Below are 25,345 nucleotides of genomic sequence, written 5' to 3' on the forward strand. Positions count from 1 at the left end.
GAACACTGGCTGTTCTTCCAGAGTACCCAGGTTCAATTCCCAGCACCAATACGGCAACCCACAATTGTCTGTAATTCCATTTCCAGGGGATCTGACACCTTCACACCAATGCACATAAAATAAAGTTAAATAAGTTATTTTTTAAAAAAGAAATAAATTTAAAAAGAAAAAACAACATGGCACTGTATGTCATGAAGAGGAGAGTGGTTTATTATCCGTCTGAAGAGCACAAGGGAATCAATCCATTAAAATTACTTAGTAATGAATTTCAGATTAGTCTGGTAACTAATCAAATACTCAGAAACTAATAACTTTCTAACATGGCAGCAATAACTATTAAAGTGGAAAAACTACATGTTTTCCTTTTTCTTGAAGATCTAAATACAACATAGGCATTTATTTTATAATATGTATAATTACAGAACTTATCATCAACATGATGTATATTAACAGCAGTCACTTCTCGGCTTGATAATTACTTTAAATACAGCAGTGTTTGACTGCATACAAACTTCCTTCACTCTCTGACTCTAGCTCACTAGAACAGACTGGACATTCACCCTCTGAAGCACTTCTTTAGGCATGCAAAAGATAGGACTAACAGGTTTAATCTGCTCCTCTCCCAGAAGTGACAATCCACCAAAGCCAAATAGGTATGAAAAGGATCCACTGTATCTCCTGGCCTCTCTGCCAAACCTTCAGTCTTGCCATCTTGAAAAAAAACACACGCCTTTCCTCCATCAATCCAATGCAGCTTCCCAATTGTCTTCAGGGAAGCCAAACCCCACCATGGATAGCATGGATCTGGTAACTTTTCTGGTCTTCCATTGAATCCACCTGGGGCAACTGTCATTCACAAAGCTACTAACCACGTAAGTCAGAATTCGCTTGATGCAACTGACTAATTATTATTGCCAGGAATCTTATGCAACAAAAGATCTTCCCAGTATGAGATTCAGAGCCCGGTCTGCACCTAAATCCATCATCAAAGTTATATAGGACAAAACAAATTCAATTGCCTTCCCCACACTCATAGCTTCAAGCTTGACCAAGAGAGCCAAAGTTACCACTGTAGAAAATGAGAATCTTGTATCACTTTCTCCCCAAATGTCTCCAGCAAAAGAATGATTTCCTTTCTGTGGACTTTGAACATCCACCACAACTTTATTTACATCAATAACATTAACGCTTTGGTACACAGTAAGAGTCAGGACAACACTAAGAGTGTACAGAAGAAGTGGATCATGTCCAATTTCAGCACTTACTCCCTAACACTCATGTTGGCATGACTTGATAAATACCAGTATTTCTTCTCAGTTCATGCAATGAAGCTGTCCATTAGACCCATCACAGTCAGCAGACAGTGGTGGTACATGTCTTTAATCCCAGCACTCAGGAGGCAGAGGCAGGCAGATGTGTGAGTTCGAGGCCAGCCTGGTCAACAAAGTGAGTTCCAGGATAGTCAGAGCTACACACAGAGAAACGATGTCTCAAAAAACAAAAACCGACCAAACAAAAAGATCCATCATGGTCAGGGCCCAATAAATGCCACTAGTTTTCAAATACTCAGATGCACAGTATTCATAATCAGCTTTCTTTTTTTAAGGTATAGGAGGCAAAATAATCAGCATGCTTCTCCAGGAACACCCTTCTGCAGTGTGCCCATGCCTACCTGCCAAAAGCCTATGTATTTTCAATAATAAAATTAGCAATACACTTAAGGAGAATGTGCAGTCACTGTGAAGTAATGGACATTATTGCAAGATAGTTTTTGAACAAGTGAAGACAATGTTCATTTCTGTAGTAGACTTACATTAATCCTTAGATACTCAGTTACAGTTAAACAAAATTAAGTTATAGATATTAAAATGTCATATAATCCAATATATTTTAATTTATAAAACTATTGGAATTTTGTTTTTGAACTTATATTAATAATATAAATATTATTAATTTTATAATTATATATTATTATATATAATATAATATTACATATTATATTTATTATAATTATATATTAATAATATATAGTTATATATTATATATAATATATAGTTATATATTATTAATATTATAAAATTTAATTAATATGACTATAGATAAAATTAGTATTAATTATTATAACATTATTGTGCATTCTATCTGGAATAACACACTTGCCAGGATGTATAATTTTAAAAGATAATGTTCAATTTTGGGGTTTTTCCAGTTAGTAAATATAGAAAAAAAGACTGATTTAAAATGTATTTTTCTGGTCAAGAAGTACATAAGCAAGTCACTGGGGCAGAACGGAACCTTCAAGCCCCATTCCATGTCCAGTAGAATTCACTATCACAACCTCGGTCACAAGAGAAATGTCGGGACAAATGGCTGACTCTTCAGAAAAATAAGATTTCCTTATATCTTCCATCTTGTTTTCCTTATGTTTCCACATGTTTTCCATCCAGTATAATTTAAATGCATTGAAGTTTTGAATGTAAGACACAAAAGCTGATGTTGGAAATGAACATGTGTCCTCAGCAGGTGAGGAGATGCTAAGTATGACTTAATGAGGAAAAGTGGTCCACGGATAGCCTCTCCCAACAACTCCTTCCCCTTAGGTCAACCTTCATTTTTAAAATACTTGAAAGCTGTCAGCATCAAAATGGATTACTTGTGTTGATTCAAACAGAAAACAAATAAAGCTGGGCGCTTGTGAAGGAAGGGCTCTTCTTGATTGTCTGAGAGCTAACACACCACTTGGTCACATGCAAAGCCTTACAGATGGCCCCAATCCTTACCCACAAACTGGCTGATCCCTGCTGGAAGGGCACCACCTTTGTGATTGATCCTTGCAATCAAGAATGATTGTTTCAAACTGTCTTGTGTAATCCTCGTTTTTCCTTGAAAAGCTTCCTCTTGACTGGACCGCTGAATATACAGGACACACAGGAAGCCTAGTCACACTGCAGCAGACCTCACCCATAAACTAAATTTGCATTTGGAGCGTGTGTCTTTGTGTAGCTGGAGAGTTTCTCTCCAGGTCCTGCCAAGCCCCCGCATTCCCACAGCCCAGTTATAAAATAAATACACAGACACTTATATTAATTTAACTATTTGGCCTAATGGCTCAGGCTTCTAGCTAGCTGTTCTTATATCTTAAATCAACCCATTTCTATTAATCTATAAGTTGCCGTGTGGCTTGTGGCTTACCAGTATCTTAACATCTCGTGGTGGCGGCTGGCAGCATCTCTCTGCCTCAGCCTTCCATTTCCCACACCTCTTTTCTCTCTTTGCCTCACCTATACTTCCTCTCTGGCTACTGGCTGATCAGCATTTTATTTATCAATCAATCACCCACAGCGCTTCCCCCCCCCTTTTTTTTTAAAAGGAAGGTTTTAACTTTAACATAGTAAAATTACATATAAAAAAACAATTATCAAGCAAGAATTACAGTTACAATATTTATTTAGTCTATTTATAATATCTAGTCTATTTGTATTTGGCAAAATTAAAGATGATAGCCTATCTATCTTATATTTGTGAGTCTAAGGTTTCATATCTAACTTATATTTTATCATAACTAAGGAAATTATAACTATCTAGTCTTCAACTACATCAAAGACCTGAGAAATAGGAGAAGGATGCAAGCAACTTTCGGGAGTCTTGCAAGAGTAGACAGAGAGACAGCTGGCAGCCTGGACAGTCATCCAAAGTTTCTCTGTAAAGTTGGGGCCTCTGTCTTCAGCCCACAGGCCTAGAGTCTCTCAGTCACTTCTCTCTGTGTCCTGTAGAATGTCTGGCAGTTTGCTCTGAGAAGCAGGAACCTGAAGGACCATTATGCCAAGCAAAGTTCAGTGGTCACCTTCCTATGGGTCTTGCATGTCCAGTCGATCAAGCAGTCCAGACAAGAACAGTTTCTTGCCCAAATGGCTATTTTTGCCAAGAAGAAGACAAACTCCATATAGAGTGTCTTTGATGGCCATCCTCCTCTCTGAAGTAAATCGGTGCTGCCAGGAGCAGACATGTCTCATTGTCCAGAAAGTCTAAATTTTTTAAAACATTTTAAATGCCATATTCTGTAGGTCTTTGAAGTATTTGAAGATTACCTATCTATCTGAAATATATCTATGTATACCTAGAAAACTTAACAGGACTATAAGTTTGACTATCATAGAAGACTAATTGTTCCATTACAATTTAAATGAGTTGTATAAACATAATACCTTAAACAAGAATAAAAGCATACATACAGTATAATAAAATTAACTTTAAATTTGTATCAATAAACTAAAATCCATAGCAATGTAAAACATTTTTAAACAAGTTGCTCTTTAAAAGTAGGTTCAACAATCTACCCTTTTATCCTGTCATATCTATATCCTATATATCTATATCATATTCCCCTTTCTTCTTTTAGAAAGACATTGTATTTATAGTTAACATGATTTAAATAAAAATATTGGTTTTTCTCTGTCCCACACCACAGGGCTCTTACGATATGGGACACAAGAATCTCTCAACCTTTTCTTTTAGGAATATGTTTGGGTTTAGAGAAGGAGTGAGCCAATTTTATCCCTAAAGCCAGCTTGGTATATTTGGGGATTTTGGGCGTAGTTTTTTATACTACTTCCTGCTGGATGGGGGTGCTGTATTCTTATGGGGACATAAAGAAAATTTTAGGATTTATGGAGTAGTCCATGAGGGTGTATTGTCTGAGCCAGTTGCCTTGAAACCATTTTGGATGTTGGATCATCTGGGCCATGGTGTCATTGGAAACCTTTCAGGGCGTCTTGGCTCGTCAAACCTGATGTATCTTAATCTGGAACAAATCCATAGCCTCTGGCTTCCTGTGGAAACAAAAGCTGAGCCTCCTTTCCAAAGCAACATATCCTTAGATTCAAATTTTGAAGTCAAGGTATCTTTAAAACATACATATTGGCTTAACTCAACAGCTTTCACAATCAAATGTCTTTCTGCAGTTAAGAATATCAAAGACAGGGGGCTGGGGAGATGGCTCAGAGGTTAAGAGCACTGGCTGCTCTTCCAGAGGTCCGGAGTTCAATTCCCAGCAACCACATGGTGGCTCACAACCATCTATAATGAGATCTGGTGCCCTCTTCTGGCCTGCAGGTGTACATGCAGGCAGAACATGGTATGCACAATAAATAAATAAATCTTTAAAAAAAAAAAAAAAAAAAAGAATATCAAAGACAACATAATCCTGTTGATTTTCTGTGTGATATCTATCTTTATGTGGCTTATTTTTTATATTAATTTTACTGTCTCTTTAAAGACTTTATTTTTTAAAACTATGTATTTTTTATATAACTGTATATATTACTTTTTTTGTCTCTTTCAAGCCTACACATATTTTACACACATTGTAAACCATTTAAAGTCTTGTTCCATCTCAATCTGCCTTATTGATTTAAACTGTAGCATTACTAGGGCTAAAATAGCAGCTTTGGCTGGTGGCTCCACCCACCTCAGCTTTCCAACATGAAGATGTTACATTTACCCCCATCTTAGGAGGAACCATGCTCACTGCTGGAGGCAGTGGGTCTATGACTGTATCAAAGCAGGGTGTAGTTTTTTTTGTTTTGTTTTTTTTTTTGTTTTTTTTTTTTTTTTGTACTAGCAAAGGCTAAATCCACCATGCAGTGTAATATGCCGCTTGCAAACGCCTCATTCCAGCCATACTGTAGGTCAAGTGTGCACACCAGGAACCCGCCATAGTAGCTCAAACCCGCAGGCTGCCGCTAACTTGAGAGAGACAACTAGGAACTGTTTTTAGCTCCATTTTAGAATCTTCTTTCTCAGGTTTTAGGTGGAAACGCTTGCCAACCCATTGGGCGCCATTTGTAGCTGGAGTTCTCTCCAGTTTTGCCCAGCCCCACAGACCACACAACTGCTTATAAAATTGTGGTGATATTATGTTCCCCAAAATATTGTGCACCCTAATAAACTTATCTGGGATCAGAGAACAGAACAGCCACTAGATATCAAGGCCAGAAAATGGTGGCACACACACCTTTAATCTTAGCATTCTGGAGGCAGAGATCCATCTGGATCTCTGTGAGTTCAAGGCCACACTGGAAACAGCCAGGCATGGTGACTCATGCCTTTAATCCCAGGAAGTGATGGCAGGAAGCAGAAAGGTATTTAAGGCATGAGGATGAGGAACTAGGATCTGATTAAGCTTTGAGGCTTTTGAGCAGGAGTTCAGCTGAGATCCATTTGGATGAGGGCACAGAAGCTTCCAATCTGAGGAAACAGGATCAGCTGAGGAATTGGTGAAGTGAGGTGGCTGTGGCTTGTTCTGCTTCTCTGATCTTCCAGTATTCACCCCAATACCTGGCCCTGGGTTTTTTTTTTATTAATAAGAACTTTTAAGATTCGTACTACATAAAATAATCACTCAGAAGCTCATATTAACTAAACTGCTTGGCCATTAGCACAGGCCTCCCATTGTCTAGCTCTTACACTTAAACTTGGCCCATTTCTGTTAATCTATATGTCACCATGTGTTCCATGGCTTTACCTGTTGTCTTTACTTGTTGCTCCCTGGATCGCAGGCTGGCATCTCCTCACTCAGGCTTCCACCTCCCAGCCTCTCTTCTTTCTGCTTGTCCTGCCTATCCTATACTTCCTGCCTAGCTACTGGCCAATCAGCATTTTATTTATCAATCAATCAATAGCAACATATATTCACAGCATACAGGACATCCCACAGCACTTCCCCTTTTCTGTTTTTCCAAAAAAAAAAAACCGTGAAGTTGCCTTAATATTTCAACCAATATCTTTGCTATCATTTAACTTGACAATACTAATCCATAAAACCTTTTATGTTTCATACCTACAGGCTGAGAACCATATGCACATTTATCCTCAGTTCTCTAGTAAAGCCAAGCAAAATCATAAAACAAAAGACAACCACAGTAAGTTAAAAGATGTTTTCCCCCAGAAATGGGCTCAAGTTGAGCATAATTTTTTTATTTTTCTCCCACGGAATTATACTGGATTTTAAACATCAGAAGAGTTTAGGTCATAAGGGGCTGCAGCTCAGATTTAATCCTGTCCAGTTTTTAAAAAATATTAACCAGTGGAATATAAATAATGTGCAAGTGTTGGCAACACTCACTTGAAGTTATTCTCAAATCTTGCATTCTGGATGGGCTTCTCCCAGGGCAGCACGCTGCATCCTCTGGGGGCTTTGCAGGTTCCATGCTTTCGGAATGGGCTTTCTCTCTCCCCTGAAATAATTTGTGAGCCACCCCAGGGTTTGTCCTTCATTGTTTAGACTGTCACTCATCAAGCCTTCATTAACTACTAGCTTGTCACAACATTTGTGCATACATTTCCTCCAGCACTCCAGGCTCACAAGCTCCTCCTTTGAAATGAGGTACAGGCGGCGAGGGTGGCTTTCTGTTCTCTGCCACAGCCTGTGCCTTCTGGCAGCCATGTGCCAGGGCCCGAATCTCTGAAATGTGCAAAGAGCATTTCCTGAAAAGAAATAGCTTCTATGGAGACAAAAAAAGAAAAACAACTCAGACACAGTTACTCTGTAACTTGATGATAAAACCAACCAATCAACAGACACATTGTTGTTGAAATGCACACATCCCGCTGCAAAAGAAGTAAGTGGATTTTAAATGGTGTTGCAGATGGAGCTGGAAACAACAAAAATGAAATGCATCTTTTTACTGTTTCCTTGAAAGCTTAAAACACATGGATTTGGTTTTCTTCCTCAGCAACCCAGTTCTGCCTACTGATTTGCACTTACTAACTGATCGTCATTTCAGATGTGTGAACACCTGCCCCTCTTCCAGGCTGGCCTCCATCTCATGGTGGGGTTAGCTCAGAGCCTGCCAGCCTTGCTTCCAGGGGGTATGCATTCAAGGGCTAAGGGCTCGAAGGGGTTTCTGGTCCCACAGTCTCAGCCTTTCCACATGAGTGTTGCCTCTCTTGCTCTACTTTAGGGCTTTATCCTAGCTTTTCTCTAGAACCCAACCACTGCTAGGGAACTTTCTGCTCTGGGACCACTCCTCGGGATGACTGTTGCAATCCCAGAAGGACCCTGTTCCCCGCCTCCATATGAATGACAAAGACAGAGAAGTACATGGGCAAATCCAAATCACGTGTTAATTGAGTGCAGGACCCAGAGGTGGGGCTGATGAAGGGCTCAGATTCCCACAGGCAAGGCTCTTGCTATGACAAAGCCTGGTAGTGCATGTTGTATATTCAGTAAGAAAGTGAAACATTAAATATTGCATTTATGACTTAAGTCATTTTTTAGGCAATAAAAGAATAAACTAATATAATTAAGGTAGCAACTGGAGTCCTAGCACTCATTTTCAAATCGTGTCAGTTGCTGTCATGGTGACCACAGATCTCTGTCTCCATTGTTTTAGGGGCATGTAACCAGGAGACCCTTATGAAGGCTTCAGAGATAGACCTGGGTCCAGAAGGCTTGGGCTGTACTGAGGACGGCAAAGACAGAGGCGAGGGGCATTCCCGTGGCTTGCATGGTGGGATGGCTGTGAGCATCTGATGCCACTAAATTCCAGACTCCAGCAAGTGGGTGTGTGGCTCTAACAAGGCTGGTCTGGAGCTTGAGAGCCAGATAGGGAGGGTCTCGGATGCTAGTTCATTCATTCAGTTGACACAAAACACAGCTCCTGCTCCAAAGGAGGTTGTCTGAGTCTAACATGAGGGACCCCAGCCTAGGAAGATAAGATGGCTTTTGTTGCTCTGAATGACATGTTCCTTTGTGGAAGAGCTTACATGAACATCTACAGTCGTAGAGCTATAGAACAAGAGAAAGCCATAATTAGCACATTCACTAGATCCATGGTGCAGACAAGACTCAGGACACTTCTTTCACACTTTTCAGATGTTAGGATATTCCTTCTTTGCTTTTGAGTTGGTGTGGGGTAGTGATCTGCTAAGGTAAAACATGTCCAAGTTTTACCCGATAGGCATAGATGTTAGGTCAGACAAAGAGAGGTTCATGCCAAGTGGCTAAGAAGGGAACTAACGATTGACTGTAATCTTCCATCTTTACATAATCATGATGTTCTTATCAGTGAATCAGCCTGCAGGACTGATTCCAGGATTTCTTTCTAGATGCGGCTTTCTCAGGGAACTTCAGATTGTAGTCAACAGAGACGTTTGGGGAGGGGGGGGGTCTCCTCCAGACTCTTGTTTGAGTTTGAACATGCAAGGACAGTGTTGGTTGGCAGTGTTCCTGCTACTGACCCCAGGTACAGGCAGCCGATGTAGAAACGGAGGTGAGTGAACTCAAAGAAAAGTTGCTGTAGGTCAGGACCACGGACAAAAAAGATGGCTTCCCAATGGCTTAGCTAGGCCAGATATTAGGTGTGAGTGGGACCAAAGGAGACTAGCAGCTCACAGGCAGGAAGGACAACACTGACGCCTTGCAGTGTGGAAGCAGGATGAAGAGAGGTGATGGCAAGTCCACACGCTGGAGAGGGGTCCACAGAGATGGCGAGTGTGGGGTCTGAGCAAAGACATTCTAGAAAGGGCTGCAGCCAGATGCTGGACCATGGACAGTGAGGAAGGAGCTGTGCAAACACATACCCACTCTGACAGGATGCAGGGTCCTTACATGGTACAAATGACAGCCTCGGCCAACAGGGCACTTCTCTGCTTCTAGTCTTTAGAAACTCTTGCTACAGAGAATTGGAAAAGAACCTGAGTTGGCTCACAGTCTCTTCACTGCCCACATTGTAGGCAGAGTGGAAACTCAGCACAGCCTTGAAGGATTTGCTTTGTTTGAGCTCACAGACACAGGCTTAGTGTTAGAGACCACTGGGGGTATCGGACTTGAGTCCTCATCTAACTTTCTGATGGAAAGTGCCACAGGGGTGGATTCCTGCCCTCCCTTGCTGGATACCCAGCACCTACCACATGGCAGAAACACCATGTGGATTTGTTGCCTGAATAATAAGTCATAGATGGATGAATTTATTTAAGATCAGATAATAATCCACAAAGACAAGGTGAGATTTTGAGTCTTATTTTTCCCCTTTTCCCCAAACAACTTGGGGTCAAAACATCCATTAATTTTAAATGCTTTTATGATAAAAGGCCACAGACCTGTTAATGGCTGTTTTTAAAGTTAGCCAGATTGAGGCATGAAAGACCAGTGAAGCACTGACTTGGAGCACTATTTGTGGATTAGGTCAGTGGAGAGACAGACAGCCACGGGGATGCAGTACTCGGTGGAGGTCTTTTATGTCAGGGAGAGCACTTCCTGCTGCTCCTTCTTGATCTCTGCCAGTGAATTGCACACCCCACCCCACATCATGGGGTTCACCGTGCTTCCCCGTGAGATGTGATCTGAGTGACATCACCACATCCCTGCGGCATCAGCAGGGCCTTTCCCTGACCACCACAGCCATGAGACTGAGACTGAGGAAGGCTGCTAATCTGGCCTCTGATCCCGAATGGAAGTATGTGGAGTGGAACCAGAGAGAAGAGCCACCATTCTGTGTCACGTTTTTCTGATCGGCCACCAAGACCTGGGGGTTGTTGCTCTTTACAGCAGAAATGAGCAAAAGCCAATTTATGAAGATATTCACATTTAGAGAACCTTAGTGACACAGTACAGGGATTTTGACTCATGAGATTCCTCCCAGTTGTGCTCCATCAAATACACTGACCACCCTCCAGAAAGGAACAACTCTTATGACAGGTGTCATCCACACGCCAGCCCACGTCCTACTCGGGTGTTTGTGTGTGTGTGTGTGTGTGTGTGTGTGTGTGTGTGTGTGTGTGTGTGTAGGAGGGGCTAGTGGAGAGCCCTTGGAAGCCACACCAACCCCTGTCCTTTTTTTGGGGGGTTGTCTTCCTGGCCATCTGACTAGATTACTGAGATATTAGAATACTGCTGTAAACCAGACCCCACATGCAGGTGAGGCCTAGAGCCCCTCTGTGGGATCGCCACCCTCCTAAAGGCGAGGATGCCTCTCAAAGCTAGACTGAACTCTGACAACTCGAGGCACAGGAGTGGCAGCAGCAGGTACCACTGTCCTCTCTTGGACGTTTGCCCGCACCATCCCTGTGTCACTTCTCTGCCGGGGGTCAGATGACATTTTTCCAGAGAGTGTCTATGAGGGAGGCCCTGAAATGAACAAAACTGACCGCTCTTCAAACCTTGGGTCCTGTGGTAGGGGGCACCACACATGTTCAATGTGCCTGCTCTCTATTGGCTTACCGGCCGTCCTTGGTGGCGCGTGGGCGCTGGCCACCATCGGTCCGATGACTAAGGTTAAAAAAGGAGGTGAAATTCTGAAGACCAATCCAGAAGGAAGGAGCCCTGCCGGCAACAGGCAGCCTGTGCCTGGACCAGAGAGAGTGCTAGTCATGGCCAAGCTTTTGCAGCATGCAGTGTCCCCTGGAACACCCCAGCAGGCAAGGCTTTGAGCCCAGCCTTGGTCTGTCTGTGTCTGGAGCTGGGGCGGGGCGGCGGGGGGGTGCCTCCCGGGCAGCCAGCAAGCTCGCCAGGCCTCTCTGTCATGAGGAAAGAATCTGCAGGTCTGTAAACTCGCTATTTTTAGGCCTTTGTGGGGCCGAGCCAGTTCCCCAGTGTGGTAGGACCCACATATTTTACTGAATAGAACCTCGAAAAGTTATAACACATGCCTCCGGCCGACTCAGAAACTTCAGGGGGTTGAAATGCTGTACAACTAATTCCTGAGGACAAAGGGGCAAGCCCCCAAGCCCCCAAGCCCCTTTGTTCTCTGGTTGCTCCCCTGGTCCACACCCACCTCAGTGTGCAGCTCACCCAGTGCCACCCACTAACTATGAGTCTTCCTGCATGTGCTCCTGACCAATCCTGGCCAGGCAACAATCCTTGCTCAATGCCAGCTCGTGTCAACTAGCTCAAGGTGCCTCCCACATAGGGGGCATTTCCTGCTCTCCCTGGTGTCCCCAAAAACAGGAAAACAGGACCTCCAGCCATTGTTAAACCCAGATCCCAGAAACTACTCTCTGCCCAACTCTTTCAAGAGACCTGGTGGCTCTCTTTAAGATGTATGCTGTCTGTGGTTACCTGTCCCCATTGCCACTCTACAGAGTCCTTCCCAGGGCTTGGCATGATCCCCAGCCTGCTCCTGTGCACGGAGTATACTGGATGGCCTTCTAGAGAAGGCCTTAAAGATTCAATCTAAGACCCTGGCTCAGAATTCTCCAGGCCTAATGTGTGACTGTGGGGTGAGAAAACCTAGTCTGGCACAGGTACTCAAGGTGGCTTCCCTCTAGAGGCTTACTTAGCTATTCCTGTCTCCCCTTGGTAAATGCCATGGATGAAGGTTAATAACTCAGCTGGATGTGGTGGCTCACACCTATAAACACACTTAGGAGGCAGAGGTAGGAGACTGTCCCAAGTCTGAGGCAAGTTTGGGCTGAGAGTGAACTCTAGGCCAGCCAAAGGGGTGGGCAGAGAATATAGAACAACTTGAGAAACAGAGATGAAGAGCAGCTCTCTATAGCTGGTGAAAGAGAACCAGCCTGATCCGAGAGTGGGAGGCAGGGTGTGGGTTCTTGTGTCGTCTTCCTACCTCACTTAGAGGAAAAGGCCCAGAGATGCCTGGAAGGCTTGGAGGAAATCCTAGCTTCTTACAGAATCTCAGAGTAGAGCTGCCTGTTTCCAGGGTCTGTGAATGGTCACCCTTGAAATCCAGCTGCAGTGTGAATCCCTTTAGTTTTCATATAATCCTAAGTGTAAGTGACCAGGGCCAACCACTCCTTCCTGAAGGTGCGGTGTGTGAGGTCAGAGGTTTACCAGATGGCCCAAGGCTGTACGACCAAGCACAGAGATGGCAGCTGGGAAACTAGGCCCATAGGCCTTGGTCTTCACTGAAACAGGAGAGGTTGTTTGACCTGTTTACAGTCTTGGTTCCCATAAAAGTTCTGCACATTTTCCCTGGGTTAGACAGGCTGGGTTTACTCACCTAGGCTTCCTACCTGGGTGGAGCCTCTACTTACTGACTGCTGGCCCCTGAGGTGGTGAGGTGTGGCGCTGGGTTGTCCTGAGACGTGACCTCAGCTAGGAAACACAGCCAACTTGGCTGTTTTGGCTGCAGGAAGTGTCCTAGGGTGGCCTGTGGTGTGCAACACTGGCACTCAGCAATCACTTCTTGTTGTCCCTTCAGACTACAACCGGGAGAGACAGAGAGGGGATGTGGAAGAAATACGGAAAAGCATGGATGGTCCTGTCTTACTTTTAAGTTATAGGTCTTCTGTACTATAGATTCTGGTCAGTTCCAAAAAAATAAAAGGAGCATCCTGTAAACTGAATACAAGCCAGAGACACCAGTGTTTAATGTCCAGTGCTCCACGGTGCTTCTGCCACCACCCATGTGGTCTTGCACCAGCGGCGGCTCCCGTGTCCACATCTGAGCCCCGCTGCCACAGTCTCTTCAGCAGGAACCCGTAGCTCTTGACACTTCTCTCTCCTGCTTCCACACACTAAGCCAGTCATGGGTCCTGTGACTTTACCTCCCCAACAGTTCACGGCAGAGTCAGCACTGCACACCTGCCAGTTCCAGTGCTCATGTTCCGGGCATGGCTAGACTAACTTCCAGCCTTTCTTGGGAAAGCATATCTGAGCTCTGCATGCAGAGGTACAGACCACCCCAGGCCTGGCCATTCAACCTCCTTCAGGACTTCCTCCATCTCCTGCTGGCTCTCCACAGGGAAGCAGAGGACTCTCAGGTCCAAGGAAATGGCAATGCTGGGAAGTCTCCTGGATGGCACTGAGCCACATCTCACACACTCAGTTCCCTATTGGCCAGCTGAGACCTCTTTGACCCCACCTGGATGGGGTCACAGATAGGAAAGAAGCTTTTCAAAGGCTAGTTTCTAGCACCTTTTGTTTCCTTCAGTACTTGACAGCAGCCGGTTGGTGCAACAGGCAGGAAGCAGGCAGCCCCCTCTGATGTTGCCATTCCCACACAAGCCTCAGGTCTTGGGACCCGTGGGCCTTGGACACAGCCGGTGTTAGAGCTGTCAGCCTTGGGTCTGAGCTCCTTGGACTTGGAAGATTTGGCAGTTCTCTGGAGGTCTTCTGGTGACTAGGGTCGCAAGCTCCCTTCTCTGGCAGTTTATAACCTGCTCTGTCATTGTCTTTCTATTTCCCATTGTCCTATGGTCTTGGCGTTCTTGAACTGTTCAGGTCTCTTTTAACTGTCAGCGGCTGCTGCTGGGACTCAACTTCACTCACCGTCTCTGCTGGAAAACATACCAGAGCCAGGATGCAGCGGAGGCACCCTGAAGGCCAGACAAGAATTGGATATTGGGTGTAGTTGGGATCAGTCAAGTGCAATCATTTCCTCCTGTAAGAGGTGGGATGCCAGTGGGTCGATGGATTGCCCAGGTGGGTGCTGTGGGAATTTGTTCAGTTCAGCCAATGACCTTTGGGGTGTCTGGCCTGATAGGCATGGTCTTCTTTGGGTATGTGACTGGTTAAAACTGAGGAGGGTACAGGTGCTCTCTCTTGGGTGGCAAGGACCAGTCAGGCGGCATGAAGCAGCTTGTGGTTGGTCTTCTCCCCTGGGCAGGGCAGGACAACGGCTGGACCAGCAGGATCAGCAGTGGCGTCTTCCTTATTCTGTATCAGTGAGTGTATTACCCCCAGTCTATACCTTGAAAAATTCTTGAGATCCCTTAACAGAGTCTTGTGGGTTCATATTACAGGTGGGCCTCAGTAGCACTGCCGCACTGGTACTACTGCTATGTAGATTCAGGCTTGGGGGGTCTGACTGTGGGGATGCCCCAAGCCACTCGATGGGTAGCCACTTCAGCTGACTGGAGACACATCCAGGCCAGCTGTCAGTCAGCACCCTCGGTCCTCACCCATCCTCTGCTGATTCTGTCAACTACTGGAAGCAGGACAGACTGGTCAAGGGAAGTCTTCATTGGGTCTGATGTTGCAACGTCATGAGAGGTAGTAGGAAGAGATCTCCCAGCCAACTCACTAGGAATCTAAGCAGTCTTCTGACGCATTCTGGAAAAGGGGTGTTTGAACCAATCCCAGCCATTTGTTTTGGACCAATTATGGTTATTAAGAATTGTGTCTTTGGCCAATCATAAACTTGCTGCAAATCATAGTCACCCCTCTAGTAGGGGACATGTTTCCTCTCTCCTTGGGATCACAAGAGGAGGCTTGTGATCCCAAGCCTGGTGCAGACTGACAGCCCTGTCTGGGTCTGTGCCTCCGAGGGCCAGGGCAATCATCATCTGCAGTCCTTCACAGTTGTCTCGAGGTGTTCATGGCATGTTCAAAATGGCTGATGTTGGCACAAGCATTGTCCTGCTGGCAGTTAAGGGGATAGGCCTTTTGCTCAAGGCAGCTAGGGCAACAAGAGAGAGATTTATATCTCATTAGGAGTCAAGTTGCCCCATCCTAGTATCTTGCTTATTTACAGAAAATACACACTAGAAGGAATGCTTACAAACTTAAAGGACTCATTCTTCACACTAATGCTTAACCCCTGCCCAGTGCCCAGAGAGAGTGTACCTGTTCTGTCTAGCTGAGCCCTATACATGGCACTCAAATCCTTGTCTGACTGGGTAGAGCTGAGCCCCCTCCCCACCCACGTCCTGAATGACTGAATGGAGCAAAACCCCCTTTCCCACATCCCAGATCCCTGGATAACAAAGGTACAGTTGAAGTCCCTTCTCTTTCACCCAGATTTCTGGATATTCAAATCCCTGGATGGCTGGGTGGGGAGCTGAGTCCTCCAGCCTATACTCCCTGCCCATCTGGGGCCCACACTGTCATGGCTGTGTCAAAAACAAGCTCTCAATATGTTATCCCATTCCGGCTTGAGATTACTTCCTACAGTGGCCGTGGTTACTGACCCTCACTCTCTCCTCCTGAATGATCTCCACACTAAAGCCTGCACCCACCACTGGTTTCCTACTTCTGGCAAAGGGCATCATCCTTCCCTTCACATGCAGCCAGCAAGGCAGAGTGTGCTTTTCTAACGCAGTCAGACTACACTGTTCTAGGAATAAACCTTTAAAGGGAGCCCAGCCTCCCCAGTGTCACAGCATGACGCCGTCATCCCACACCTGTCAGCAGGTGTGGCTCCAGCATTTTGGTCATCACCCTTCCCCAGGCCTCCACCTGGAATGCATCCACCCCTGATATTGGTCCAGAAGCTCTTCTCTCTTCTTGATCTCTACCCCCCACCCCCCATCATGCTTCTCTGTGCATTCAGGGCACATCTCCACTTTCTTCACTGATAATCTCTGGGCTCTCTCTCACACAGGGGCTGTGCAGGTCATCTGTCTGAACACACTGCAGGGACCGGAATCTCCCAGTTACAACAATCAAAGTGCCCTCTTGTGGAGACACAATCAGCCCTGTTGACAATTCCTGCCCTGGAGTGAGCTGGGGAGAAGGCCATCTAGGCCAGGAGGGTTGCATTCTCCTGGCAGAGTTACTCCCAAGGATGACCGGAAAACATCAGAACAGGCTTTTAGATTCAAGACTCGTACACTGGGTTTGGGGTCCCCTCCCCGACCTGGTTCCCCCTTGGCTAGCAGACCCCCTTTGTCCTTTGTCCCTTACTCATGCCCAGTACAAGCCATGACTCTATTGGTTTTTGTCTCATTTCTTAGCCTCCCTGGCAGTTAAAAATGGCTATAATTATGGTCAGTTCACCAATACAATTTAAGATTAAAAAAATGGAGAAAGGTTTTCTTGGAAAATTATTGCTGTTCTGACAAAAGAAGGCACATGCAATAGACACTGCCCTTTACTTCTCCTTCATGTTCCCAGTATGGACATGAGGGCTGGGTTGGGACAGCAAAGGTCTGGACAGCTTGCACAGGCTATGAAAACAATAGCCTGCATTGCGCTGTCCATTAACACAAGAAGACTATAATCAGACCTGTTGGTCTGTATCAAGATCGTATCTGTCACTTGGGCTCACAGTGTGGTGAGAAATGAGGACAGGCCTGCTCACAGGTCGTGCACACCTGCTTGCTTCTTGCCCTGCTTAGCCACACTAAGAACGAGCGGGACAGCTTGTTGCATGAGGAAACAGAGAAGGCCATCAGCCTTTGTGCCCCCGCTGCCTGCCAGCCAAATGTCAGCTGTGTGAAGGTGACCCTCTGGGAAAGACCAGCTTTGGCTGTCCTGCCAATCCACTACAGCAAGATCAGCCATGTCTGAGCTCAGTAGAACCACTCGGCCCATAGGCTGGCTTTGAGAAGTACTAAACACAAAGTACTAAAACTACTTTGCCATTGGGTTTGAGGGCAGCCAGCTACCCAGCAGTAGCTGAGTGATATGCCACTCAGCCTGGGAACTTGGGCCCTTCGAGCCCCAAAGAGAAAGTGCTGGGTTTTTTCTCTGTGGAAACTGATGACAAAAAGAATGATCTCCCTGCCCAGAGTTCCAAAGACTGAATTTTACTCTCAGCATCAGGAAATATATGGCTTCTGTGGCTGGAGAGATGGCTCAGCAGTTAAGAGCACCTGCTGTTCCTGAAAGAGGACTTGGGTTTGGTTTCCAGCACCCACAAGGTAGCTCATTATCATCTGTAGCTCTAGTTCCAGGGGATCTGGCACCCTTCTTTGGCTTCCATGGGCACCAGGCACACACGTAGTGCACATAAAATACATGTAGGCAAACACTTGTTTATACACATAAAATAAAAATAAGTAAATCTCAAAAGGAAGAAAGACATGGCTTCTAATTTACATAAAAACATTTGTGATCAAATATACAACAAAACCTTTGTTCTAACTACAAAACTTGTCTGGTGGCTGATTAATCAAAGGAAGGGGATTAGCTAAAGGCAACTATAAAGACAAGAGCATGAGACTATATGAAAAAAACCCACAGGAAAACACTGTAATAAAATAATGGCAGCACGGATGACAGACTCTGGAAGCTGGCAAGGGGACTATGGTGCTCATGTCCTTGGCTGTTCTGCCAACACTCAGGGAGGACTTATTCCCTGTGCCACACTGTCCTAGAGCTGATGTCCAGCAGAGAAGAGGACAAGCCATCTTCTCTTGGGGACCTGTCATTCTGATGCAGTAGAGGGGATACAGATAAACGATGTATTAGATGGTGTAGTGGGTGGCATCAAAAGGTGTTGAAGACTTTACCCTGGGTGCCTGAATGGCCTTATAGGGAAACAGATCTTTACAGATGTTCTCAGCCTGATCCAACATAACAGGTGTCCTAAGAGACAGACACAGGGGAAGTGCCATGGATGACGGAGACTGGGTAGTGCCGTGGCCAAAGGAGCAGTGCCAGGGATTGATGGGAAAGGAAACGCTTGGAGGAAAGCAGGAAGCAGGGACTGGGACACGGCCTGCTGATATCTTGATGCCAGATGTCCCAGTCTCCAGAACTGGGAAGCAACAAACTTGTTTTCTGGGCGCCTGATTGGTAAATCAGGGAAAGGAATGGGGGAAGTTGAGGACAAAGTTTGCAATTTAAGCAGAGCCATTTGGAAGTCCTGAAAATGTGAAAAGGGGATAGAAGGAATCCCGTGTATGTCTGGGGAAGAGCATGCCAAGTAGCTATAAGAGCCAACGCAAAAGCTCCGGGACAGGAGTGTACCCCACCCTCTGTGGCCGCTGCAAGCCAGGCTGTGGGGATAACCCGGAGAAAAGGTGTGAAGGGGGGCAGGATGACAAGGCAGAGTCTAGAAGGTTAGCAAGGCTGTTACGTTTTTGGTCATCGAAAAAGCAAGACACTGAGGAGATACATGATCTGATTTCTTAAAAGTAACAACTTAAATATGTATGAATACACGCGTGGACATACATGCATCTGAATCACTTAAAGAACCACCTGCTGTGTGGATAAGAACTGAAGGGGCAAGGACGGGATTCGGGAAACCATCTGGGAGTCACAACTTAAAAACAGGCTGAAGGTAGAGGTGATGGGAAGGACCGAGGAGAGGAAAGGTAATTGTTTGGTTTTGGATGCTCATGGCAGCAGCAGAGCCAATAGGGCAAAGGGATGGCGAAGGAAGAGGGCAAGGACTTGAAGCATTTCCCCTGAATCATTAAAACTGAGTTCCAAACTGAGGGCTCTTTTCTTTCCTGTAGTATTTAACATAACACCCCCTCTCTTTTGGGGACAAGGCTTCTTTGTTCGATCCAGGCTGGCTTGTACTGTTTGCAATTCTCCTGCCTCAGCCTCCCAAGTGGTGGAATTACAGGCATGCACCTCCGTACACAGCTTAATGCACAGGCTCTCATCATTGGCTGTGATCGGCCACATAGACAGGCGGTCAGAAAACGCCAGAGACGAAACATTCACTCATTTTCACGCCACGGAGGAAAGGAAGTAAGTCCGCACTACGGCCCTTCCACGTTGGTGCCATATTAGAAGCGTCAAGCACTCAGTAGGGTCTGCTCCTCCCTGGTACAGATCAGCAGCAGAGCCGCTCCCTTATGTTCAAAAAAAAAAAAAAAAAAAAAAAAAAAAAAAGCGGAGCCCAGGTACAGCGGGCCCAAGCGCAGCCGGAGCAGAGAGCCAGCATCTGCTCGCGCTGCCCAGACTCGCCCGGCACATCACATGCACAGGACACTGGGACTGCTTCCGACTTCGCCGGCCGCGTGGCCCCGTGGCGCATCCCAAACCAGGCGGGGCGCTCACGACTGCGGCGAGCCACGCGGGTCTCGGAGGCCAGGCTCTGCCCGGTCACTTGACTGCACCGCACCGAACGCGCGAGCAGACAGACGTCCGGAGGGCGGGCGGGGAGACCCGCACGCAACCCTTGCCGGGCGGCGCCGTCGCAGCGGTTTCGTTTTCCCAGCCGACCGGCCGGCCGGCCGGCGCGGAAACTTCCACCCGGCCGCCCTGCGGGCCTCTGCGCACGCGCGGCGCGGCCCACACGGCGCTGGCCCGCACCCCGCCCCCTCCGGCCCCGCCCTGTCTGTCTGGTCTGCAGGCGCCCGCGCCGCCCGTCTCTCCGCCGCCGCCCAGGGCGCGGAGTGCGCAGGCGCGGTAACCAAGGCGGCGCAGCCGAGTGAGGATTTGAAATCCCCCGCGCGTGCGCACTGCGCCGCGGCCCGCGAGGGAGGCCGCGCCTCCGCCCCGCCGCCCCCGCGCCGCCTCCCCGCCCCTCCTTGGAGCGGAGGCGGCGGCCCCCCCCAAACCCCCCCGGTCCCTCCCCGCGCCCGGGCGCCGCCGCCCGCCGCCGCCGCCGAGGGCGTCTTGCCGCCGCCACAGCGCCGCAGGAGCACCGTGACTGACTGACGGACGGACGGCCCGGCACTCTGGGCCCGCCCCCTCGGCCGGTCGCCGCCCCTCCGATGGCCTCTCCCCGCCGCCCGCACGCAACGCCGCCGCCGCCACGGCCCCCTCGCCCTCCCCGCGCCTCCTGAGCCGCCCGGGGACCGCAGCTGCGCCGCGCGCCCCACCGAGCGCCGCCCGCGCCCACCCGCGCGCACCGGAGCGCGGCTCAGGCCGGTCCCCGTCCCTCCCTCCCTCCGTCCGTCCGTCCGTCCGCGCGCGGCCGGCCCGGGGCGCGGCGGGGGCGGGGCGGGGCGCGGCGCGGGCCCCGCGGGGGCGGCGCGTGGATGGATCCGCGCGTGGCCTGGATCCAGCCCGAGCAGAAGGGGCCGGCCAATGCCCTGTGGATGCAGATCTGGGAGACCTCGCAGGGCGTGGGCCGCGGCGGCTCCGGCTTCGCGTCCTACTTCTGCCTCAACTCGCCGGCTCTGGACACGGCGGCCGCGCCCGGGGCTGCGGGACGCGCAGCAGCAGCAGCAGCAGCGGCAGCAGCAGCGGGAGGAGGAGGAGGAGGAGGCCCGGGGCCGGCGCCCGCCGCGTCGCCCCCACCGCCTGCACCCGGTCCCGCCGCCGCGCTGCCCCCGGCTCTGCTGACGGCGCTCGGGCCCGCGGCGGACGGCGCGCGGCGCCTGCACAAGTCCCCGTCGCTGTCGTCGTCCTCGTCCTCGTCGTCGTCGTCCAACGCCGAGTCGGGCACCGAGAGCCCCGGCTGCTCGTCGTCGTCGTCCTCCAGCAGCACCTCGCTCAGCCGCGCGAGCGGCGGCCGCACCTTCTTCAGCTTCGCCGACGGCGCGGCCCACGCGCACCCGGGCCCACGCGGCCCCGCGCCCGCCGGCTCGCCGCCGCCGCCGCCGCCGCAGCAGCAGCAGCACCAGTTCCACCCGGGCCGGCGGAAACGCGAGAACAAGGCCAGCACGTACGGCCTCAACTACCTGCTGTCCGGCAGCCGCGCGGCCACGCTGAGCGGAGGGGGCGGCCCCGGGGCCCAGGCGGCAAGGCCCGGCACGCCGTGGAAGAGCCGCGCGTACAGCCCGGGCATCCAGGGGTGAGTGCGGCCGGGCCGCCGAGCACGCCGGCACTTTAAAAACTCCCGTTAGGACGAGATTGACAGTTCGGGATGGAGGCCTGGGGACCGACTGGAGCGCCATTCCCAGCTTCCTCCCCTCCAGGGCTGGGAAGCCAGGGGAGCTTGCTGGTTCAGACTGGGGAGCTCAGGAGCTTGTTCTTCCCTATAAGTTAAATCGTGTATTGTAGTATAGTCAGGTTGAAGGTAATTTTTTCTTCTTCCTTTTTCTGAGACAGTAGGTTTTTGATAGTGATACAGCTTAGCCATCAGGTGAGATTTGAGAAGTGGGGTGTTGTGTGTGTTGAGCTTACCTAGTACGTTTTAATTCTGGGCAGACGTTAGCAGAGCATCACCTGGGGATTCTAAAAAGCTGCTTAATGGCACGCAGAATTCTTTCCTGTGTACTCACGGGAAGGTGTCATTTTCATTTAAAAATTTTCCACACATCCCAGAGGACCTTTAGGGTTTAATGTCCCCAATGACAGCAAGGTGGGGGCGTTGGTTTGGAATTGCCCCAAGTGTGATTGCTCTTGTGTGAAGCTATTCATTCAACCCGTTGGCTTTTCTGAGCATCTAGAACACAATATTCGTTTATACTTTGTGCATTTCAAGACTGGTGAGCCTGGCTTGCCTCAGTTCCTGCGGATCTAAAAGGCATCGAAACCCCCCTCCCCTCAGGCCTTCTCAGGGAGCTGGATCTGCTGACAACCCAGTTTATGTTGGCCCCAGGGCTTGCTAGACCCTGAGACTCGCGTGAGGTAACTTCTTAGGGGACCAATCCTCTTTAAGCCGAGTGTGTGGTACATTGTAACGGTTGCCCATGCTGCAACTTGTTTCACCTGGTTGGGGTGGGAGTCGTGAGCATGCACTACAGACCCAGGGGGGCCTAGTTTCTTCTGCCGTCTCTCCAGTGCTTGCTTGTAGAACTTTCTGAGGCAGGTGTCAAGGAACAGATTGTGTGTGTGGCAGAAACCTCCTGAGGGCGGTTTCTAGACTGTTACATAACTGTAATGGAACCAGTGTCTACTGTTAGTTGGGGCTTGACCCCTGACAGTTCCGCCTGTGCACCGTCTTAAGCATGAGCGGCGTTGTCTGCCCCTCTACCGTAACTGTGGCTCTCGAAGTGGTCTCCATGGTGGTTTGTAAGCTGGTCAGCCTCTGTATGTTCTTCTGGGCTTCTGTTAGTCTGGGTGCCACTGTGGGCCGGGTGTGTTTCTAGAGTCTGGGGTGGAGTTGGGGTGGGTGACATGTAGTCTATGGATCCCCCAGACCAGGTCCCTCCCTGGAGTGCCCCGTCCTGGTCTACTTGAACATTGCTACCTAGGTGTTCACACTCGTCTCCCGTCTTCCTTTCTCCCAAGTCCAGTCGTTGATCAGATGCTGTCCCCTGGGCCTGAGTGTCTCTTCAAGCACATCAGAATCATCTCTGGTGGAGGCTGTCGGAGTAGTCCTAGATTAGTGTCTGATTTAGTCACTGTGGCCTAGCCTGTGTCCTTGGTCAGCACTGTCAGTGGGATGAGGTGCTACCAGCTCCCAACTCCGGAAGACTCGCCTCCAAGAGAGATGAATGCCTGAACTCAGTGGTGCTTGGGCTCTGTTACTCAGCTTGCCATAGACCCTGCCTCAGTTTCCCATTTACTCACCTTTGGGCACTACGGTATAGGTCCTAAGACTCCAAACCAGCTGAGAACCTTGATCCTCTCTGGACCAGGAGCTGCCACCCACATCTCTTTCCTGTGCCTGGTGACTTGTCTGTCTCAGGTGGCTTGTATCTTGGTTTTGTTGGTGGGGGGGGGATGAATCCTGGAGGAGGAGTTTGCTAGCCAGCTTGGCCGGCCTGGGAGGGCAGGGTACCCTTGTCTGGTTCTTCCTGTGACTGACCTTTCAGAGGCAGGTAGGGAGAATTAGTAAACCAGGACAGCACAGCGGTAGAGTTGGGCCTGTGTGTTAGGAGTAAAGGTGGCCCCATGATGGTTTCCATGTGGCCAGTTGGTCTTATGTGAACTGACCTTGGGATGCCAAGAAAGAGACCTGTCTGAATCTTGTCTGTCTACCAGCTTGTCCAGAGGGATGTGTGGGCCAGCATCAAGCCTTTGTGACGTAGCGAGAGACAGAACTAAGGTCAAGTGTTGGCTTAAGTGTGGCCCAGTTAACAGTGAGGGGCTGCCAAGTGTTCTTTCTAGTCTCAGGGTATGCCTTTCAGGGGACACCCTGCAGACCTCAAGAAAGGTGGCGTGGTTTTCCAGTGGCTGAGAGTCCACAGCTCCTGCTGAGCCCAGCTGGGTCTCCGCCTGGTGGACACGTGGCACCTGCAGCACCCATCCTCGGGGAGGAGTCTGCCCTGGGAAGCTGCTTGCTGGCCTGGGTTCATAGACTGCTAGACTGCTTTCCACCTTGGGTAGGGGGAAGAAAAGGGGGGGTGAAAGGACAGGCTTAGAGCATGAGCTTGGAGAGGAAAGACGGTGAACCCCGGTGTGAGCGCTGCCCTGGGCTCAGGCCTAAGCTGAGTTCTGAGACCGTTGTTTAGGACATGGCCTACGTAGTGTCAGACATGCCCGCTACACGAGCTCCTCTCCTAGAGATGGAGGCCGGTGTGGGTGGGCTCTCTGGGGTCTCCCTTTCTGTGTTTAACCCACTTGGCCCTCTGAGTCCTCACCTCTGACGCACAGTTTGATTCCTTTGCCGTGGTCAGTCTCAGTGGCTTTAGAAGCTGCCTCAAGTTAAAGGTGAGGAGGAGTCCTTTCTTTAAGTGAGGGTGGGAGTGTGGGCTCATGCATCTAGCCAATCCCCACTGGTGTCTTCCAGCAGGAGTGCAGGTGGACATGGGAAGGCTTTGCACGCAGCTGCAGCACCGTGACCTGAGTTGGCTCTGAAGGTTGTGGCCTTCCAGGTGTGCCCGTAGTGGCAGCTGTCGTGAGCAGCTTCTTGGCAGCCCTCCTCGCCATGGTTAGTCTTTAATGTGTTCTGTGCCCTCGGTGATGGGATCCCGTTGTCTGTCTGAAGCCTCCAGGGTCCGCAGTCAGAGTGTGGTTGTGATCGGGGGTGCTCACAGGGCTCCTTGCATGCTTGTTGTGCTGTACTCTTGTGGGCCTTTCCGCAGAACATCCCCGGAGGCTCCACTGGGAAGGCACAGTTGAGGGCCCAGTGGGGTGTACTGTGGAACATAGTGTAGTCTCCGTGATCTCCTTCCCTGGGCTCCTGTGAGCATCGTGGTGCGTGGGAAGTTGTAAGCACTGCCTCTGCCAGTGACAGTGGTTCACGTGGTCTTGCTTCACAGAGATCGTCATAGTTGAGGAGGGAGGTGAGAATGGTCACCCCACACAGATGCCTGAGACATACTGACCACCTTAGCAACACTCCTGTGCAACACTCCTCCACACGGAGACGGAAAGGCTAGTGCAGATGCTGCTGCTAGGGTGCCTGAGGGAGTCTTGGAGGACCAACCGCTGAGCCCCGTGCCTGTCACTGGGAACCATGGCTTGCTCAGGTTGGAGAGCTGATTCCGGAGAAGGCTACCCAGGAGGACAAGGCCAGTCTATTTTTTGGACTAGAATATTAAACAGGCTGGCAAAACCCTTTGGAAAAATGAGAGGCCCTAGGGTTAGAGAGGCCCTGGGTTTGGTTCCTTACACCAAGGAGGAAAGAAATAGAAGGGGCTGGGTAGGGGGGAGGTGAGGAAGAAATGGAAGCCTAGAATGATTTTTAAACAGAAATATCTTATGGCCATGCTGTAGAAGTTAGAGAGGGTCTCGGTGTCTTGCTGTCGTGATCTTTGGATGAAAAAGCAGTACTGTTTTCACCTTAGGAACAACGTGCTTGTGGCTGAAAGTATTTTTTAAGTAAACTTTTATGTATTTTTTTTATTATATATTTACTTAGGATTTTTATGTATGTACCTGTGTGAGTTTATGTGGATCATGTGTGTAAGCATCCAAGTGTCCACATTTGCCAGAAGAGGCCATTGGATTCCCCTGGAACTGTAGTTACAGGCAATTGTG

General features: G+C 48.9%; 1 protein-coding gene and 1 pseudogene across 2 annotated transcripts in view; one reads left to right on the forward strand and one right to left on the reverse strand.

Annotated features, from left to right (window-relative positions):
* Window positions 1-328: 328 nt before the first annotated feature.
* Window positions 329-1,322, reverse strand: LOC131921983 (geranylgeranyl transferase type-2 subunit beta-like; annotated as a pseudogene).
* Window positions 1,323-20,568: 19,246 nt separating this feature from the next.
* Window positions 20,569-25,345, forward strand: part of Tent4a (terminal nucleotidyltransferase 4A) — a 34,134-nt gene continuing 29,357 nt past the window's right edge. For both annotated transcript variants that reach the window (XM_059276481.1, XM_059276482.1), the window contains exon 1: window positions 20,569-21,326. In XM_059276481.1, the coding sequence (XP_059132464.1) occupies window positions 20,569-21,326 (758 nt within the window). The remainder of the gene's footprint in view (window positions 21,327-25,345) is intronic.

Source organism: Peromyscus eremicus, chromosome 11 (genome assembly GCF_949786415.1).
Source record: "Peromyscus eremicus chromosome 11, PerEre_H2_v1, whole genome shotgun sequence".
NCBI lineage: Eukaryota > Metazoa > Chordata > Mammalia > Rodentia > Cricetidae > Peromyscus > Peromyscus eremicus.